General features: G+C 38.0%; 1 protein-coding gene across 3 annotated transcripts in view; it reads left to right on the top strand.

Annotated features, from left to right (window-relative positions):
- The first annotated feature begins 905 nt into the window (after nt 1-905).
- Nucleotides 906-15,350, top strand: part of LOC106068733 (70 kDa neurofilament protein-like) — a 34,214-nt gene continuing 19,769 nt past the window's right edge. Inside the window, exons 1-3 of one of the 3 annotated variants that reach the window (XM_056041800.1) lie at nt 906-1,761; nt 4,964-5,214; nt 7,216-7,376. In XM_056041800.1, coding sequence (XP_055897775.1) covers nt 5,004-5,214; nt 7,216-7,376 — 372 coding nt within the window. In that variant the 5' untranslated portion in view covers nt 906-1,761; nt 4,964-5,003. The remainder of the gene's footprint in view (nt 1,762-4,963; nt 5,215-7,215; nt 7,377-15,350) is intronic. The other 2 variants (XM_056041799.1, XM_056041801.1) reach the window with 2 other exon arrangements.

The following is a 15,350-nucleotide window of genomic DNA, read 5'->3' as shown; positions in this document are numbered from 1 at the left end:
CATAAACTGCATGCTTGAGCGATTTGTCAGTTCTAGGATTATTTGGAGGGCGTACAAAACCCATTATTGCTGACTGCTGAGAATATTATGTGTCCAGTCGAGAGAAACAAAATGTGATTCATTGCTGTGGATTTCACTGAAGGAGCTGAGTCTGTGTGTTTGTTAGAGAAATGTCACGCTGATTTTGACCTTAAGTTATGTTTTCATTAGGGAAGTAATGGTTTCATTAGGGAAAAAATGGTTTCAATAGTGAAGAAATGTTTCCATTAGGGAAGTAATGGTTTCATTAGGGAAGTAATGGTTTCATTAGGGAAGTAATGGTTTCATTAGGGAAGTAATGGTTTCATTAAGGAAGAAATAGTTTCATTAGGGAAGAAAAAGTTTCATTAGGGAAGAAATGGTTTCATTAGGGAAAAAATGGTTTCAATAGGGAAGAAAAAGTTTCATTAGGGAAGAAAAAGTTTCATTAGGGAAGTAATGGTTTCATTAGGGAAAAATGGTTTCATTAGGGAAGTAATGGTTTCATTAGGGAAGAAAAAGTTTCATTAGGGAAGTAATGGTTTCATTAGGGAAAAATGGTTTCATTAGGGAAGTAATGGTTTCATTAGGGAAGAAAAAGTTTCATTAGGGAAGAAATGGTTTCATTAGGGAAGAAAAAGTTTCATTAGGAAAGAATAAGTTTCATTAGGGAAGAAATGGTTTTATTAGGGACGTAATGGTTTCATTAGGGAAGTAATGGTTTCATTAGGGAAGTAATGGTTTCATTAGGGAAGTAATGGTTTCATTAGGGAAGTAATGGCTTTATTAGGGAAGTAATGGCTTCATTAGGGAAGTAATGGTTTCATTAGGGAAGTAATGGTTTCATTAGGGAAGTAATGGTTTCATTAGAGAAGTAATGGTTTCATTAGGGAAGTAATGGTTTCATTAGGGAAGTAATGGCTTCATTAGGGAAGTAATGGCTTCATTAGGGAAGTAATGGTTTCATTAGGGAAGTAATGGCTTCATTAGGGAAGTAATGGTTTCATTAGGGAAGTAATGGTTTCATTAGGGAAGTAATGGTTTCATTAGGGAAGTAATGGCTTCATTAGGGAAGTAATGGTTTCATTAGGGAAGTAATGGCTTCATTAGGGAAGTAATGGTTTCATTAGGGAAGTAATGGTTTCATTAGGGAAGTAATGGTTTCATTAAGGAAGTAATGGCTTCATTAGGGAAGTAATGGTCTCATTAGGGAAGAAAAAGTTTCATTAGGGAAGTAATGGCTTCATTAGGGAAGTAATGGTTTCATTAGGGAAGTAATGGTTTCATTAGGGAAGTAATGGTTTCATTAGGGAAGTAATGGTTTCATTAGGGAAGTAATGGTTTCATTAGGGAAGTAATGGTTTCATTAGGGAAGTAATGGTTATTAGTTGTGTTGTAAATCTATGGTAAACTATTCCATTAGGATTAAGTTCAAAGCTGGTGGATGTTTATTTACAGGTAATATAAAGTCATCAGTGAAGAAATGTCAAGGCTAGTCTACATGCCAGTAGTGGAGCAGAAGATAATTTCTATTTTTATAACATTCCAATTTACTGGAGTTGAAAACTTTGTTTGTCTTTTGAAAATGAAACAAAAGACCCCCCCCCCCCCCCAAAGCCATACATGAACTGACTGTATTTTAAGTGGTGCGATGTTGCATAGGTTCAGATGTCTAATACATGTCAGTCTATTTAGAACTTACTGCTCTAACTGCAAGCCTTGAAGAATACAGCTTTATTTGTGGTAAATAAGTTAATGTTTAATATTATTGACATATACATTCTCTCAACTGTTATTTGAATTCATTTCAGTTCAATGTAATTTCATTCAATCTAGACTAAGTTAACATAAGCTTTATTAAAATGTGTAGTGTAGAAATGTTTATTAAACAACTGGAACAAATAATGGACTACAATTGAGTTCTAGTCAATTAACATAACAGTGTTTTGGGGAAAACTTCGAATACATTTCAAGAAGAAGACATTAAAGAGGACAGGTCTAGTAGAAAGAAGACAGGTCTAGTAGAAAGTGGACAAGTCTAGTAGAAAGAAGACAGGTCTACTAGAAAGATGACAGGTCTAGTAGAAAGAAGACAGGCCTAGTAGAAAGAAGACATGTCTAGTAGAAAGTGGACAATTCTAGTAGAAAGAGGACAGGTCTGGTAGAAAGAGGACAAGTCTAGTAGAAAGAAGACAAGTCTAGTAGAAAGAAGACAGGTCTAGTAGAAAGAGGACAGGTCTAGTAGAAAGAGGACAGGTCTAGTAGAAAGAAGACAGGTCTAGTAGAAAAAAAACAGGTCTAGTAGAAAAAGGACAGGTCTAGTAGAAAGAGGACAGGTCTAGTAGAAAGAAGACAGGTCTAGTAGAAAGAAAACAGGTCTAGTAGAAAGAAGACAGGTCTAGTGGAAAAAGGACAGGTCTAGTAGAAAAAGGACAGGTCTAGTAGAAAGAAGACAAGTCTAGTAGAAAGAAGACAAGTCTAGTAGAAAGAAGACAGGTCTAGTAGAAAGAGGACAGGTCTAGTAGAAAGAAGGCAGGTCTAGTAGAAAGAAAACAGGTCTAGTAGAAAAAGGACAGGTCTAGTAGAAAGAGGACAGGTCTAGTAGAAAGAAGGCAGGTCTAGTAGAAAGAAAACAGGTCTAGTAAAAAGTGGACAAGTCTAGTACAAAGAGGACAGGTCTAGTAGAAAGAAGACAGGTCTAGTAGAAAGAAGGCATGTCTAGTAGAAAGAGGACAAGTCTAGTAGTAAGAGGACAGGTCTAGTAGAAAGAAGACAGGTCTAGTAGAAAGAAGACAGGTCTAGTAGAAAGAAGAAAGGTCTAGTAGAAAGAGGAAAGGTTTATTAGAAAGAGGACAGGTCTAGTAGAAATGTCTTTTGAAAATCTTCTTGCTATAATAGTAACTTACATCATGTATAAATAAAATACAGTACGTAATCTTACACAAGCTTACATACAGTTTTCTAAGCACTATCAAAATTTATATATTTTGAAGAGAATTAGGCTTAGACATATAATGTGGCACATGCCGGGAGTTAGGGTTCAAACTATCAGTTGCCTCAGAATTCATTGTCTGAAATGGAAACTTAACTTACTGCCACAGTGCAGCCAATGAGAAGAGGTTAATCTTAAAATTCTTAATCTTAAAATTCCCATTCCAGGAGATTTTAAGGCTAAAACCCCTTCTACAATAAAATAAAAAAAAATAAATAAATAAAAAATTAAGAAAAACTACAGTCACCGAATTTCACGAGCGTAGCCAAAAGGGGTTTTATGGTTACCCTCCACCTCCAATACACAAACTAAAGCAAAACTATAGTTACCATTTTCTATCATTTTCTACCAGCTCCATTAATTAAGTGCAGTGAATAGCAGATTTGGTTTTTAAGTTCTTTAGCTGAAGAGTATCAGGCTAATGTACTGTAGATACTTCATAATATGCATGTTTTAAAGCTTAAAATACCGGAAATAAAGCTTAGATTAGGGGCTCCGCCCCGAAACCCGCTGGTGTAGTTCGATGCGCTGCCCCATACTGCCTAGTTGTCTATGGCTGTGTGTAGTGTTTTTTTTCACTAACTAAAGGAAAAGCCTATTCAAGGGTGTAAAAAACGTCCGAAAGAATGAAAAGCCAGTATGTAATGAAGATTAATTACATATATAGCTCCTCCTTCGTGATCGAAGATGAGCACATGTCTCCTTTCCTATGGACTCGAAGATGGCTGTAAAGTCCAATCCTCGCTTTAAAAAGCAGGCCGCATATGTGGCATGGGAGGGTTATATCAGTTGCAAATAGGCCTTCTTCTCTCAGCTTTTTATTGGTTCGGCGCTCGTTCGCACTGGCCACTCTTCTTGCTTCAAATCTTGAGAATCCGAGACTCACAGCTTCACGCCATGAGGAGCGATTGAGAGCTAGTGCTTCCCAGCAGTGAATGTCGATATCGCATTCCTTAAAGGAAGGAACTCTTGAGAGTGTCTTTGTAGCGCTTGTATTAACCTCCCTGGGAGCGCTTTCATGCATACAACTCCCCATACCGAAGTCGCTTGGGAAGGCGATTGTCTGGCATGCGGACTACATGTCCCGCCCATCGAAGTTGGGACCTTTTTACTGTCGCATTGATACTGTGAATGTTGGACAGCTTTAAGATTTCTGTGTCAGGTATGTGGTCGAACCAACGCACCCTGTCTTATGGATACTCTTTAGACAGCGTAGATGCAAGGTGTTTAGCTTTTTGGTGTGGCGGGAGTATAGGGTCCAGGACTCTGAATCTAATGCACACATATATATATATATGAATCTCTCCCCGAAAAAATCATATATATATTATTTTGACTATCTAATATGTTGTTTCTTAATTGATTCCTGTTTTGTTGGGTCCAATAAATAATTGTTCAAGTTTCAACTTGATCTGAGGATAGTTGGGAGAGAAATGCTGTGTTCAATTCTAGAAGAGGACGAAATCCTACATATTGACCCGTATCTGTGAATAATGAAGGATTAATTTCCCTTCTTGGTATGAAACATATAATAAATTACCAGCAATAAATTGACTTGGTTATTTTGTTATTGATTCGTGGCATGTCGATGTCAATAAATAAATGTGCAAAGTTTACAAACCCTTTTACCAGACGGACAGACAGACAGAGTAAGTTGACATAAGCTTTGTAAAAAGTAAACTATTCTGCAGAAAAGATGGTGTCGCTCCAATCTCTGACTCCAGGCTTCTAATGTCATCATTGGTAATGCTTTTTTTCTTTGGAACATAAAACCGAGGATGTAACTACAAATATCTGTATTCTTGAAAATCTCGTAGAGCGCAATGGTACCAAAGTTTTGGTAATAAATCTATCCGTTTTTTTATGGCATTTAAAATTTCTAATCTGGTAAGATCTTTTCTCATTAACTAAGTGCTTGTTTTGTCTCATCAATCTATAACATAACAAAAGTAGTTTAACTTCTTAAGCATAAGGAACAAAGTTTCTGGACGCCATGGATTTACAGCGCACATTGGAAAATGATCTAGACTTGAGTGCAGCAAGTTCTCTCGGAAACTTCGTCAATGGGAAAAGTTTCTCTTATCACCCTTCTATCAGAGAGCCTCGGGCAACTAATGCTGTGTACAGTCGCTTAACTGAGAGATTGACAGGGATAACACCAGGGATTTTCAAGAGAAAGTTCTTTGCTGTGAATAGTATTTATGGTAAGTATCTATGTGCTTTAAAAGTATTTAGGCTGTCCTTAAAAACTAAAACAGTTCGTGTAGCTTACTAATCAGTTACTTTTTATTCATTCTTATCTTGTCTATGTTAAATAATAATTGTGCACAGTTTCTACGATCTGAAACAAAAAAAAAAAGATTGAATGCCTTAAAAAGTAGAAAATTGGTTAATTCCATACGTTTTTATAAGGCTAAGAAAACAAAAGACTGTAGCATTGGGCGAGTCAACGTAGGGTTTAGGTAAGATCTTATTTAAAATGGCATCTATGGAACGGCGAGACGAGCTGGAATTGAAGGAACTGAAAGAAGAGCTCAAATGGCGACACTTGAAAAGCTTTGAAAGGAATGAAAACATTCTTAGAGCACATCTTCGGCTGGCTCTTGCAGATGAAGGGGAGGATCCAGAAACACACTTGTTTGAGATGGATCCAAATATTGGCCAGCTTCTGATGGCTTTGCAAGACTCGATACAAAACAATGAACGACTCGATACGATCACAAATCAAACAATTGGGCACCATGCAGAACCCGATGGCCACCACGCAAGACTCAATGGTCACCACGCAGGGCTCAATGGTTTCCACGCAGGAGTCAATGGTCACCACGCAGGGCTCAATGGTCACCACGCAAGACTCAATGGTCACCACGCAGGGCTCAATGGTTTCCACGCAGGAGTCAATGGTCACTATTCATGACGATGTAAGAAAACAATGAAGTATCTCTAAGGATATGACAATGAAGTATCTCTAAGGATATGACAATGAAGTATCTCTAAGGATATGACAATGAAGTATCTCTAAGGATATGACAATGAAGTATCTCTAAGGATATGACAATGAAGTATCTCTAAGGATATGACAATGAAGTATCTCTAAGGATATGACAATGAAGTATCTCTAAGGATATGACAATGAAGTATCCCTAAGGATATGACAATGAAGTATCCCTAAGGATATGACAATGAAGTATCTCTAAGGATATGACAAGGAAGTATCTCTAAGGATATGACAATGAAGTATCTCTAAGGATATGACAATGAAGTATCTCTAAGGATATGACAATGAAGTATCTCTAAGGATATGACAATGAAGTATATCTAAGGATATGACAAAGAAGTATCTCTAAGGATATGACAAAGAAGTATATCTAAGGAGAGACATTGAGGTATCTCTAAGGATATAACAATGAGGTATCTCTAAGGATATGACAATGAAGTATCCCTAAGGATATGACAATGAAGTATCTCTAAGGATATGACAATGAAGTATCTCTAAGGATATGACAATGAAGTATCTCTAAGGATATGACAATGAAGTATCTCTAAGGATATGACAATGAAGTATCTCTAAGGATATGACAATGAAGTATCTTTAAGGATATGACAATGAAGCAATTAAGTATTTTGCAAGAAACTATGATTGTATCTCAATCAACTGGTTAGATCAAGACAACATTGTGTCTGCGACAAGCCTGTTGCTAGGGACCTTAAAGACGACTGCCTGTGCCTACGAGGAATTTCGAAGTTCAATAACTGCATCTAGAAGTTGAGCATGAACTGTACGTGCGGTGCATCACACAGAGAATGCAGATGCCAAGAAAACTCTCAAGAAGGCTTGGGTCCTACCGACATTTGTACTTCTGCCTTCATCATCGACTATGGCAAAGACGAATGTCAATCAATCCAGGTTAAATCTAAGCTGGCAAGAGAAAGACATTGAGAGGGGTCTGAGACTGCGTGTCCGATCAATGGCCGTGTTATCTTTGTGTCCAACGACGACGACATCGCTCTAAGAGAAGACTGGCCAGCTGGAGGAAGAGAAAGCGACGACCGTAGAGAACAGTGCAGATGACTTGGTGGGGGTCTCACGTACCTAGTAATTAGATTGGTTAGTTTAAGCTTACTTCCACAAAATAGTTATAAAGAATGTTCTTTTAATTCGTTGTGTTTCTCATACAAACAATTCACAATTTATTCATTTGGAGATGTCAGCCAGTTCACCAGTGAGAGAGTCATTTCATCAGCCAGCCCCCAGGACAAGAAAGAGCTTCAGGATCTGAATGAAAAATTTGCCCAGTATGTTGAGAGGATCACGGCGCTACAACTGGAGATCTCCCCATTGGCTAAAGAACTGAACGAGTTAAAGGTCTGGCTTAATATATACTTAAAACAAACTATAAATGTTCATGAATTAGTCATGGATAAATACGAAGTCCTAAAGAAGACCAGTTCTTAAAGTTATTTTTTTAAAGAGAATGGTGAACAAAAACTGAGAAAAGTAACTTGCACTACAAGAGAAATAAAGGTTACTACAATGTAACTACTATGTAACTTACAAGATAAGTGACTCCGAAAGTTCACTGCATATTGGAAACTAGAAATGCTCAGCACAAATATGTTGCTGCAAACAGAGCCGGTCCTACAAATTCATTGAGACTGAGTAGACCACTTTAATGGATGCTTGACAGGCCGCTCTTCTAAAAAATTGTACAGTAACAACTAATAATTAATTGTTACACTTTATAATTAACTACAATCTTGGCAATTTAAACTCTAGTATTTCTCTCTACACACATCCGTACAAATTGTTCTTTGTAAAAACATATTTAATAATCACAATGATCTAAGAATAGTCCCTCACAGTCACTCTGACAATAATTTAGATCTAGAGGAGAAGAAAAATAAACATTAACAAAAATGAAGCTATTGATTTTTCCACAATAATAATAATAACAAGGTTACAAAGACAGTTTGTGTAGAAACACAAACTCAAAATCGGCCCCCGAAGTGGTTCACCCAGGCAGGATTCAATATTTTCAAAAAGAACATGAAATTATATCTAAGACAAATAAGAATGGAGAAAAGAAGTTTGACAGATCTTGTATAGTGCAACAACGGTCCAAAGGGTAGGTGAAACCGTGAAAGTGAATTGTAAAATATGATGTGAATCTGACCTAACTAGTTCCCGTTTCAGACCTTGTGGTCTATTGGGCAGATGATGTAAAGTTAATCTGTTTTTGTCGCCTACTGTTATCGAGTGTCATGTAGCCAGCACACCGCCTTTACTTTTCTCCAACTAATGTCAGGTACCCAATAGAGCTGGGTGGACTCAGAGGCGCCCAAAGATTCCGAAGTGGAAAATCTCAGTCTTCACCAGGATTCGAACCCGGGACCCCCGATTCGAAAGCCAAGCGCTTTACCGCTCAACCACCGCGCCTCCCCGGGCCTAACTGATGTCATATAATTGATTTTTTTTTCTTTTTTTTAGGCTACCTCAGCGTTTTTTTAGCTTTTGACTTCAGTTGTCGAGCTGTTGACATCCTAGGAATCCTTGGGCTTTTGCCTCTTTTCTTTGCCTCTTTTTGGGGTATTTCATTCACCTCTTTTCTGGGCTTTCGTCTCTTTTTTGGGCTTCCTTTTTTTTTTTAAATAAAAATTTATTCAAAAGAAAAGACATAATATATTATTTTATATCAATAATAATACAAGAATATTTAATAAAAAACAAAATTTTGTGAAGGAATATTTTCAAAAGCACAATTTATGATTTTCATCATGGACATCGAGTAGACTTTTTTTTCAAAGAAAACACATAACATATTATTTTATTTTAATAATAATACAAAGAATATTTCATAACAACAAAATTTTTATGAAGGAAATAGCTTCAAATACACATTCCAGGATTTCCAGCATGATCTTGGAGTAGGGTGCAGCAAAGGTCCATAAAATGATGACAACAAAGGTCTATAAAATGAGGACAGAAAAGGTCTATAAAATGAGGACAGAAAAGGTTTATAAAATGAGGACAGCAAAGGTCCATAAAATGATAACATCAAAGGTCCATAAAATGACGACAGCAAAGGTTCATAAAATGATAACAGCAAATGTCTATAAAGTGGTGACAGCAAAGGTCCATAAAATGATGACAGCAAAGGTCCATAAAATGATGAAAGCAAAGGTCTATAAAATGAGGACAGAAAAGGTCTATAAAATGAGGACAGAAAAGGTCTATAAAATGAGGACAGAAAAGGTTTATAAAATGAGGACAGCAAAGGTCCATAAAATGATAACATCAAAGGTCCATAAAATGACGACAGCAAAGGTTCATAAAATGATAACAGCAAATGTCTATAAAGTGGTGACAGCAAAGGTCCATAAAATGATGACAGCAAAGGTCCATAAAATGATGAAAGCAAAGGTCTATAAAATGAGGACAGAAAAGGTCTATAAAATGAGGACAGAAAAGGTTTATAAAATGAGGACAGCAAAGGTCCATAAAATGATGACAGCAAAGGTCCATAAAATGATAACATCAAAGGTCCATAAAATGACGACAGCAAAGGTTCATAAAATGATAACAGCAAATGTCTATAAAGTGGTGACAGCAAAGGTCCATAAAATGATGACAGCAAAGGTCCATAAAATGATGACAGCAAAGGTCTATAAAATTAGGACAGCAAAGGTCCATAAAATGATGACAGCAAAGGTCTATAAACAGCAAAGGTCTATAAAATGATGACAGCAAATGTCTATAAAATGAGGACAACAAAGGTCCAGAAAATGATGACAGCAAAGGTCCAGAAAAATGAAGTCAACAAAGGTCCAGAAAATAATGGCAAAATCCATTCACAAATTTATTGAAAATTTTCCTCAGAATAAACATTCCCCTCAATTTTTTTTAAAAGACTTATGTGTTATTTAAATTCATTTTTAGCCCAAAGAAATTAAGTGCATGAAGACGTTAAAATTATTATCTTTTTTGAATATAACTCATTTTAAGATTAAATTTATTAGTTGAAAAATACTTTATAAATCAATCTTGTTCATATTGAAATCCAATTGTTTTGAAAAGGTCAATCATTTTCTGTTGCGATGTACCATTCAAAATATTTTATAAAACTGCAGTTCACAAGATTACTATTCGTTTTAAATTAGGTATAATTTATAATGAATACTAAAAAGAGTTTTTCTCTTTAAAAAAAAAAGTAAACATTTGTCCTTGTGTAAATATATAAATAAACTTAGTATAACAGTACTTACATAACTTAAGAATACAAATATAAAAACAAAAATTTTTGACAAAAAATCTATAACCGTATGCATTAATATGTTAAAAATATGGAAAATGGTAGTCTCCCCTAATAAAGAGCCTCAAGTGTTTGAGTGTTTAATAGTTAATAGTTGTAAAAGTGGTGTAATTTATGAAAAAAACTGCTTGCATAAGTGCTTTAAAAAATTAGATTTTTCGCTTTCAGAAAAGAAAAAAGTAACCGTTGCATCAGATTTTTGAATGGTCTAAAATATTGTGATGTCGGATTTTCACTATCTGTTCTAGTTAACGAGATCTAAACGGGACGGACGGACAGACGGACAGACATTTCACACAAAAATAATAGAGTCTTTTCCCCTTTCGGGGGCCACTTATAAGTGCGGAGATTAATAAGGAATGCAGTGTAATAAAACCGGTAAAGAAATCACATAAAAGTTTCATTGTATAAGTTATTACATTAATTAATTAAATGCTTGGCAAGATGACTGCTCCCTGTTTACTGTAATCAGAGATGAGTTAAATTTTTCATTTTGTTGTATTAAAATCAAACCAAATTCATTAAAAAGCTATTTAACTAATAAACTAAGATCTTTAAAATATATATATAACTTAATTCAGCATTTTTTCCACTAACTAATTCAATTTAACAACTCTTAGCCTAGGACTATTTAGTCTCACTAATCCTTATAATTTAATTTAATATTATTTAGATCTAGTCTATATTTATTATTATATCCTTAGATTTTAGATCTAGTCAGTCTAGTGTTAGACTTAGACTTTAATTAAGGCTTTAGATCTACTAATCATCTACTAATACTACTAATAATAACTAATAGTAATATTCTATATAGTTAGTTATACACGTAAATATTGTAATGACCATGTTCTGTAGTGACTTTATGGTTGCGCACCAGCGCACGAGGATGGACTAAATGAACGGGGAGAGAGGAAGAGGAAGTGCGAGAAGATTGAGATTGGAACGGTTCTTGTTTTTGGTGATCTATGTTGATTAAACTTTGTATTATCTTTGTTCCCATACCTCGTTGAGTTGCCTCCTTTAAATGTTGTAACATTGATGTCAGAAGTGGGATTATACGCGACTCAACGAATGGGAGGTAAGTTAGTAATGGCTTCCCCTATTATGAAACAACTAGACCTACTCTTGATTAAAGAACTAAAACAAGAGCTTCGGTATCGAGGTCTAAAGCTTTGTGGTGGCAAGGAGACACTTACAGCTCGTCTCCGGCAGGCCCTGATTGAGGAAGAAGAGACCCGGACAGTTATCAATTCGAAGTAGGGCCAGATATAACTGAACTCCTAGGTAAGATGCAGGAAAAGATGGAACTCCTAGGTAAGATGCAGGAAAAAATGGATACACTTGATATAGGGATTAGAATCATGCAGGACAAAAAAGACACACTCGATTCAGGGATCAGGACTGAATTGGTATCGGTTAACCAGAAGATAACCACGATGGAGGTCACGATGAACCAGAGAGTCGATGTGGTAGAAAAAGACTTAGAAGAACTGAAAGTTCAAGTTAGAGAAGGGCTCAGCAAGGCGCCGGTGAGTAATACAGGATCAACGTTACCCGAAGGGCTTGTAAAGATAAATACAGGATCAATGTTACCCGAAGGGCTTGTAAAGATGAAACCCCCTGTGTTTGATGGGTCCGTCTCCTGGTCAGTCTACAGAAGACATTTTGAGGCAGCTGCTAAGGTCAACAAATGGGGCAGCGAGGAGGAAAAAGCGACCGCTCTAGTACTGGCCCTTAGAGGAAAGGCTTCCGAAGTACTCCAATCCATTCCAAACCAGCAGGATTATGCTGCTCTCGTCCAGGCTATGGACCTTCGATACGGGGACGAGCACTTACAGGAAGTTTATAGGGTCCAGCTGAAGACCAGACAACAGCGTGTCAGTGAAACCCTACATTAGCTAAAGACGGACATTGAACGACTTGCCCATCTGGCATACCCCACAGCAGCACAAGAGTTCCTCGAAGTAATCGTCACTGATGCCTTCATCGATGCCGTTCTAGATCCAGAGCTAAAAAAGGTTATTAGAGTTAGTGGCAAGCGTAAGGCCAGCGAAGCCCTTGTGTACGCTCTGTCCTATGAAGCCGCTAAGAACGCATCGATCAAGAGTCATCTTGGTCGGAGACTGGAAGTTAAGGAAGAAGATCTAACACAAGTACTCAGACGGATGACGGAGGTTCTTGAAGAGTATAAGCCAAGCCGGTCACAGGGAGCTCATCGTGCGACCAGGGTCCGTTGCTGGAACTGTGGTGAATCTGGGCATATACAAAGAATGTGTAGAAGAACACCTAATCAGCAAGAAGCGATTCAGCACAGATCAGAAACGGGTGCATGGCCTGGAGCCAATGGCTATCAGGAAAACTAACATTCGTCGGCTTCAAGGGGCAGAAACCGGCGATCCAGGAAATGGGAGCCCCTGTCAATGTCACTCCAATAGCTGTGCTGGGACAGAGTAGGAGTCTTATAGTAGAAGGAAGGATTGGAATTCGGAAGTATCGGTTTCTCATAGACACTGGTGCTTCACGTTCAGTCATTCGGCCAAATGTCGCAAACAGCAATAATACTACAAATATGAGCCTTTTCTCCCTGAAAACAGCCAGTGGAGAACTGATGCCCATAAAAGGACTGGCGGACTTAGAATTTGAGCTCGGGTGTCAGTCATTCGGGCATGAATTTTGAAAGCAAACATAACTGATGATTGCATTTTAGGTCTAGATTTTCTACAGAAATTTGGATTTTCCATTAACATTAGCAGAGGAACTTTGTTGTATGGAAATGTGGAGATTCCTTTGTTAGGTGATAGTGAAGAAGGAAACAATCGAATGATGAAAATACTATTGACGGAGGATACACATCTGCCTGCACAGTCCGAATCAATTATTTGGGGAAAGTTAGAGAACGGACATGAAAAGTCGGGAACGGCGCTAATCGAAGGAACGGAAGACAATTACGACGGAGTGGCTGTAGGGAAAACGCTGGTCATGATCGGTAAAGATCATCAGAGAGTACCTGTCAGAATCATGAACCTTGGTTTGAGGGAGAAGCATCTACGAAGGGATAGTTACATTGCTAAATGCCATACAATCGACCTAATTGCAACATTAACAACGTTTCTTTTACGCCCCTCAAATTACCAGGCTTTTGACAGAAACCAAGGGGAACCTATCTGAAGAGCAGTATAGCAAAGCCAAAGAGTTGATAATGAAATTTGCGGACATCTTTCCATCTGATGAGTCAGAATGCGGAAGAACAGACATGGTACAACATAGGATCGATACTGGAATAACTAGACCGATTCGGCAGCCACCACGCCGCCTTCCTCTCGCAAAACAACAGGAGGCTACAGACCTGATAGAACAAATGAGACACCAAGGGGTCATAGAGCCCTCTAATGGCCCTTGGTGTTCACCAATCGTCCTAGTAAAAAAAAAAGATGGATCCATGCGCTTTTGTGTAGACTACAGAGCACTTAATGAAGTCACGCATAAAGATAGCTATCCACTCCCAAGAATAGACGATACCTTGGATACGCTTGCTGGATCACAGATTTTTTCTACTCTTGATCTAAAGAGCGGATACTGGCAGGTGGGAATGCATCCAGAGGATAAAGAGAAAAAGGCTTTCTCTGCTGGCAACGGTCTTTGGCAGTTCACTGTGATGCCTTTTGGTCTCTGTAATGTTCCCGCCACTTTTGAAAGATTGATGGAGCGCGTTTTACAGGGACTTCATTGGAATACGTGTCTTGTATACCTGGATGACATTATAGTCACTGGTAGGATGTTTGAAGAGCATCTGGCAAATCTACCTGAAGTTTTTGGACGGATCAGGAATGCGGGTATGAAAATCAATCCAAAGAAGTGCTCGTTTTTCAGGAAGAGTGTCAAATATCTTGGCCACATAGTATCAGGGGACGGCATCAGCACTGATCCTGACAAGACTGAGGCAGTAAAACGTTGGCCTACACCATCCAATATTCGAGAACTAAGAAGTTTTTTAGGACTCTGTACGTACTATAGACGGTTTGTGACAAATTTCTCCAATATATGTGCACCCCTTCATCGATTGACAGAACAAAAGAGGTCATTCAACTGGACTCAGGAGTGTCAAGAGTCCTTTGAAATGTTAAAAGACACACTTGTCTCATCCTCCATATTTGCCTATCCGATACCAGGCATGACGTTCATTTTGGATACGGATGCAAGCAATACCGGAATAGGCGCCGTCCTTTCCCAAAAGATTGATGGAACGGAACGAGTCATCGCTTACTTCAGTCGAAGTTTGTCAAAGGCTGAAAGGAACTACTGTGTCACAAGACGTGAACTCCTGGCCGCCGTCGATGCAATAAAACATTTTCATAAGTACCTTTATGGGCAGAAATTTATTTTAAGGACAGATCACGCAGCAATACAATGGCTTCTTTCTTTTAAGTGTCAGGTCGCTAGGTGGATCGAACGTCTGCAAACCTATGAATTTGAAATTCACCATCGGAAAGGACTAATTCATCAGAATGCTGATGCGCTATCTCGACGACCTTGCAAAACAGAATGCAAACATTGTAAGAAAGCTGAGGAAAAGGAAGAGGTAATCGATTGTCAACGTTTGGACCTGAATGTTTTAGGACCTTGGTCTGATGAGAATATTCGAGAGGATCAGCTGAAAGATGAGGATCTGGCAACCGTTCTTGTTTGGAAGGAGAAGGGACTGATTGGCAACACATTGCTGAAAAAGGGGCTGCCATGAAGGCGTACTGGGCACAATGGGACTCAATGGTAGTGGAAAACGGTGTTCTTAAGCGAATGTGGGAATCTACTGATGGGACATCAACACGATTACAAATAGTTCTCCCAAAAGTTAGAATCCAAGAAGTACTCCAAGAGTTGCACAATGGTTCCACGGGTGGTCACTTGGGTATTAACAAGACGTTGGAGAAAGTGAGACAAAGGTTTTATTGGTGTCGGTACAAGGAAGACGTAGAGGATTGGTGCAGAAGATGTGATCGATGTGCAGCAACCAAAGGCCCGCAACGTCGAAC

The sequence above is a fragment of the Biomphalaria glabrata genome, chromosome 9, assembly GCF_947242115.1.
Source record: "Biomphalaria glabrata chromosome 9, xgBioGlab47.1, whole genome shotgun sequence".
Classification (NCBI taxonomy): Eukaryota; Metazoa; Mollusca; class Gastropoda; family Planorbidae; genus Biomphalaria; species Biomphalaria glabrata.
The sequence above is the reverse complement of the archived record's forward strand: the minus strand, read 5'-3'. Positions and strand labels throughout refer to the sequence as shown.